The following is a 6,126-nucleotide window of genomic DNA, read 5'->3' as shown; positions in this document are numbered from 1 at the left end:
AGAAAGAAAGTCAGAGAGTTAAACTGCTAATGTTGTCAGTGTGGCATGTGCTTAGAATTAGAAAAAAGAATAAAATAGAGCAAGAGGGAGGGACGGTATCTTTGCTAGTACTAGCTGGGTCTGCTGAAGTCAACCAGCATGGGACAGCTAGAATTTTTCCCTCACTAGCCCAAGTCTTACATCTTCTGATCAAATGTTTGCAACTACTGTAATTACTGCGAGGTACAAATGTTACTAAATGCTGCAACATTACCAGCTAATGTATAGTTAGTATGTGATACTATACCCCTTTTCCCCCATCCCACTTTCCTGCTGGGGAATAACTGTCCTTTCCCTCCTACCAAGAGAAGCACCCACCTGTCATGTCTCCTTGAGTGTTAGGACCCTTGGATGAAAAGGATGTTCAGAACCACATCCTGGAGGGTTGTGGGAGGAGTGAGAAAGGGTTTAGTGCTGGCTGTTTAACACCTAGCACATCTTTCCTTTAAACTCTGCTAAAGCTTTTTGTTTGGGGATGGGAAGAGGGAAGGGATGGAGACTCGAAGGGAAAAGCCTCTGGGTTTCTGCAGCTTGTTTTACTTCATATTATTTTATGAAATGTACATTCAACTAAGACTCCGTTCCCGGAGGCAAGGGGCTGAGAGACTTGGGTGAGACACTGGTATGGGGTTAGAGGAGCACTGCTGGGGCTGATGGGGGGTGGCAGTACAAGCTGAGGGGCATTGTCCAGGCTGAGCAGGCGGGGGGTACAGATGATGGGGCATTGCAAATGAAGGTGGGGGATAGTTTTAGTCTGAGGGAATTTTTCATGGGCAGGGCAGTGGAGGAGAATGGGCTGGAGGGTGGGGAGGGCAGGCTGAGAAGGCATTGCAGGACTGAGCCTGGGGAGCAGGATAGGTTTATGGGGCACATTGGCCAGACGGGAGAGGGTTCAGGCTGAGATGGGGTTGCAAAGGCAGAGTGGGGAGGAGCTGGGCATAGGGAGTACAGGCCCAGAGGGGAGGAGTACTGGCTGCAGGGCGTTACATGGGTAGGCTGGGCTGATGTTTTCAGCATGCATGTTTCTTCTCCTCCCACAGATAAAAGTACGCCCTGGGGGAAGCGCAGAGAAGCCCCAAGGGACGGACCCAGCTTGACAGACTGTATTTCCCTCTGACGGGCCACAGGTTTGTGATTTCACACTTGGGCGGCACTTGCCTAACTTGCTGCGCTGCACCGCAGCTCTGAATCTGACTCCAGGATGCCATTGGACTGGACAAACAAACATGCAGACATCAGCTCTGACTGTCCCCAGGACCTGTGCTTCGACAAGCTGATCAAGCAGTGCCTCAGCTGCCATCTGTATGGGACCTCCAACGCAGACACAAGTGAGAGGAGGGTAGCAGGCTCTGTATCCCCTGACTGGGGTCTGTGGTGGGGATTGGGCCCCATTTGAAAGCAAAAGGGATCCCAGGGACTGCACAGAGGATGGGAGAAGTGGAAATGAGATGGAAAGAATTAAGGGGGTGGGGTGCTTCTCCTGGTAGGAGGGAAAGGACAGTTATTCCCCGGCAGGGAAGTGGGATGGGGAGAAAAGGGTATATAGCCCTAACACTCAAGGAGACATGAGAGGATTGCCATGCCTGCCCCCATGGAAATGGGAAAGTTGGTAAGGGGAAAGTTTCCCCACCTCTTGCTATGGATGTGAGTTAGCCTGGCAAGGACCCTTTTGAAGATGAAGGAGATGAGGAACTTCAGTGTGTGGTGGATGGGCAAGTGTCGGGAAAACAGTTTATCTTTCTTGCTTTGAAAATGTTGGAGCTACCCCATGTGTTTGAACTCCCTAGCCCCCATCCTCAAAGCTCACTAGCCCATCTAAGGTAAGTGGCAAGACTGCTGCCTTTACGTCCTCACTGATCCCCTCAGTCTGACTGTTTTTGGCCTTGCTTTGCTTCCTTCCACAGGAGACCTCACCAGCATGGCCCCCACGCCAACTCAGCTACCCCCACATCCTTCAGGAAACATGCCAAGCCCAGTTTTGGTCTTTGGCATCCCTGTTCTCATGGGGCTAGTCCTGGTATTGGCATCAGTTTGGGGATTTATTACCTGGAAAATGAGAAGGAGGCGGAGGAAAAGGGAGAAACCAAACAAAGAATCCAAGGGTAAGTGTCCCCTGTCTCTCCCTTGTCTCATATATGTATTCCCACACACAGACTCAGGGTCTGGAGAGGACCTTCAGGACCATCTCTAGCCTGATCTCCTACATGACAGGCCCTAGAACCTCAACCAGTAGTATCCTTGTCAAGACCAACCCTTTGCAGCTGAATTAAGGGCTATCACTGGACAGATATTCTGTCCTAATTGACTAAAGACTCAGCATGAAAGACAGTTTTTCACATCCCCTGAAGTCTTTCCAATGGTTCATTACTGTCACTTAAAATATTGTGCCTTACTTGCAGCATACACTCCGCTGACTTTTTCTTCAAACCACTGGATTTTGTTAGGTCTTTGTCTTCTAGACAGAAAGAAGATATCTGAGACCCGTTTCCACCCTGGTTCTCTCACGGTGCACGTGGTCCAGATTTAGTCCCTTTCCAGTGGCCGCTTTGGTTAACTTGGTTAACTTGTGCAAGAACAGGTTATCTGGATAACTTGAGAGGGTCCAGAGGAGGGCTACCTGTATGGTTAAGGGCCTGCAGGTAAAATCCTACAAGGAGAGATTGGGACCTGAATTTCTTCAGTCTCAGCAAAAGAAGGCTGAGAGGAGATCTTGTGGCCATCTACAAATTCATCGGGGGGCGGCAAGGAATAGGGGGCACTCTGTTCACCAGGACACCCCTTGGGGTTACTAAGAACAATGGCCATAAACTGACAGGGAGTAGATATAGTTTAGACATTACAAAAAATTTCTTTACAGGGAGGGTTGTCAAAATCTGGAATGGGCTTCTGAGGGAGGTGGTGCTCTCCCCTACCCTGGAGGTCTTTAAGAGGTCATAGGCTTAGCTGGGGTCATCTGACCCCAGTGCTCTTTCCTGCCTAGGGCAGGGGTTGGACTCAGTGATCTACTAAGGTCCCTTCTGACCCTAAAAATCTATGAAATTTATGATGCTGGAGGGTTCTTTACTCTAGAACAGCAGTTCCCGAACTCTGGCAGATTGTGCACCACCAATTTAAAATGATACAACCTTAAGTGCCACCAGCAAATTTTTGTCATCTAAAGTCATTATACTAAATCTGTTAATGCGTACCACTGACAGGCTGTCTGTGTACCACTAGTGGCACGTGTACCACAGATTGGGAACCGCTGCTCTAGAACCCTCCACCATCTGATAACTTCTTCCTGCCTAGTTGCTTGTAGGCAGTGGTTAAATTACCTCTTAACCTTCTCCTCCATAAACTACTGTGAATAATTGGGCTCCATTCATAAGGTGATAAGATCTTCCAGGACTCTGGGTGAGATAAGTCAAGGCAAAATACTATTCCAGCTTTCTTCTGTCAGATCTGCCAATTTGAGGCAGAAGTTTTAAAGCTTTTGTTCAAAAAGTAAGAGTGATATTTCCAAAGCAGGTTCAACCCAGATGAAATTTTGTGGGCACAAACGTTGTCCAACTCCTATATTCCGTACTTTTATCTGTATTCACAGAGTAACGAGTTCTCTTACTTGTTACACAGGCTGCTCCATGGAAATGCAGTAGGGTTCTGTAGGAAATGTGGAAATACTCTAGAAACTGACAGACTTGAACAGAGAAGGAGATCTTTTATACACAGTCTCGTGAAACGCCTTACAAAACTTGGTTGCAGAGTTATTAATTGCTATTTGATTCTACAAAATGACTCATAACTCCATAGAAAAGTTGTCGTTTTTGCCAACGCGTGTTCATGTTCTCAAAGCTGCACTGGTGCAAATGGATGTCAGGATTTGAAAATCTGGCCTGAGTTTTTGCACTTTTTCTCTGTAGAGAAAAATTTCTGAATGTGTTCAGTGCAGCAAAATGGACCTGGGTCTGCAAATAAAAAAAACAAATAGTTTACAAGGCTGGCCCTCTAAAAAGCTAGGAACTCTCAATTCACAGCGGGGGTTCAGGGCTCTGAGCACTGCACAGGAATCAGTCCCTCTCAGGGGCATGAGCTGTTCCTTCCATCTCAATGGACTGTTGGCTCTAAAGCAATGGTTCTCAACATTTTTAGACTTGAGGCAGCCCTCGGAAAATGTCAGCTCTTAGTTTTCACTTGATTTTTGACTACAGGAAAATACATTCTTCTGTTGCAAAGAACTCAGAAAGATTACAGCCGATTAGAACGCTTTTGGCACTATGGATTGCTATTTGAAAGCTCCGGGTTTATCTTGTGAATCATGTGTGCATAGCTAACAGTGCTAACCTTGTCAGGGACCCCACAGCACCCCTGAAAGGATATCAAGGTACCAAAGGATGTCGTGGCATCCTGGTTAAGAATCACTGCTCTAAAACTTGAAGATGACAATGTGGAGTCTAATCTTAAAAAAAACAATAATGGAGGCATATAGGCACTATAAATATGTAAGTAAAGCTGGTAGTTGTATAGGCCTCAGACCTTTTTTCAGTGGGGTAATATATATCAATAGTATTCACTGGTTTGCTGATGATCATTTCTGCAGAAACTTCCAGCTCTGTGCTTATCAGAGAAACTAGAAATAAAAAAGTGCCCATCAGCCCGTCTCTCCCTTCCCAGGGAGCCGTTCCCTGCAATGTGTTCTCCAGAACCTTGTCCAAGCCATCGACCTCTGCTTTTCCCCTGTGATGGCGCTCTACAGGCAAATTCTCTTCACAGTCTGAAAGGGTTCCCAGATTTTTTTCCCACCCTATGCTTTTCCTTTTTTTTTTATTTTCTCTCATTACCCCTGGCTATAGGTCAGGGCCAGCCCAAAGTGAGCCATCAGGGAAAGGGGAACAGAAACCAAGGGCAGGAGAGTGAACAGCCATCAGGTTAGAGGATGAGGAGGACACAGGGCACGCTCCCCTGCATTCCTCCTTTGACTCCTGGGTCTTTGAAGAGGGCTTGGATGGAGGAGCAGGAGGAACTCTTGACCCCCAGCACAGAGCTTACGTGGATATTAGTGTCTGGGGGAGGATCAGCAGCCATTACTGTGAGGCTTCCTGCTCCCCCTTTTTTCCTTTCTTTGGCTTCTGTCCTCATTTCATTTGCTAACTCCCCACCTCACCCCATCCCCCATTCAGCAGATCTGTTTCACCATGAAAAGTTCGTGACACCACTTTCAGGGAGATAGGTGTCCTGCTCCGTCCTCCCCACCCCCTTCCTGATGAGGCATAGCTGACCTTCCTGCTGCTTTTCTCAGGTGTCCTGCTCCCTGATGGAAAGACATGGCCATTGCAAGGTGTGGCCATGTCTTTTTTCCCTAGGGAGCCCATGCCTCATCGCTGACTCAACCCCATGCTCTCATTTCGGAAACTGTTATGCTTCATTTCACATCTCTGAGCATATCAGAGTCTTCCGGAGAGAGATGTAGCTGTGCTTTCCTGTGTTTTTCACCCTTCTGCTTCTGCTTGTGTGTTTCTGCAAAGCCAAGGTTTTGGAGATGGAGGGAGAGAGTGGTTGGGGAAGAACAGGAAAATTCCCTGTGAAAGTCATATTGATTAAACCAGCCCTGTGGGTCCCAATATGATGTTGCTGGTTATGTAGCTAACTTCCTCAGAGTATTTGTGAAAGCTAGGGTGAAAAATCATTTGGGTCCTTTCAATTTTGAGACAGAACATTTATCAAATTTAATTAGGAAAATCTTAAAAGAAATCTAAAAGATTTTCTAAAAGAAATCTAACTATGAACAAGTTAGGAAATGACAAGTTGAGGCGATAAGCATGAAGAATCAAATATTCTGTGTTCAGACATCCTTGAATGAGACCCCACGCATTAGGTATTCCATTTGCATGTACCTTTGACTCTGAGCCCAAGACCTAACCACATAAAGAAAGTTTCATATGACTTCAAACCAAAAGTTTCAGCACCAGAACACCTACTTTGAGTGCATAAACAATTCTATTTTTAAGTGATACTTTCAGGAGAAAATCTCTCTTCCTAATACTATAGAGAAGAAAATCTCTCTTCCCTAATAGCAAACGAAAAATAATTTGAGGCAAAAATATTTTTTTT

At 46.3% G+C, this 6,126-nt stretch overlaps 1 protein-coding gene across 1 annotated transcript in view; it reads left to right on the top strand.

Annotated features, from left to right (window-relative positions):
• The first annotated feature begins 1,084 nt into the window (after positions 1–1,084).
• TNFRSF13C (TNF receptor superfamily member 13C) overlaps positions 1,085–6,126 on the top strand; it is a 9,923-nt gene continuing 4,881 nt past the window's right edge. Inside the window, exons 1-2 of the mRNA XM_019545040.1 lie at positions 1,085–1,367; positions 1,944–2,141. Of these exons, the coding sequence (XP_019400585.1) occupies positions 1,241–1,367; positions 1,944–2,141 (325 nt within the window). The 5' untranslated portion in view covers positions 1,085–1,240. The remainder of the gene's footprint in view (positions 1,368–1,943; positions 2,142–6,126) is intronic.

This window comes from Crocodylus porosus, unplaced genomic scaffold (assembly GCF_001723895.1).
Source record: "Crocodylus porosus isolate Cpor-Errol unplaced genomic scaffold, CroPor_comp1, whole genome shotgun sequence".
NCBI lineage: Eukaryota > Metazoa > Chordata > Crocodylia > Crocodylidae > Crocodylus > Crocodylus porosus.
The sequence above is the reverse complement of the archived record's forward strand: the minus strand, read 5'-3'. Positions and strand labels throughout refer to the sequence as shown.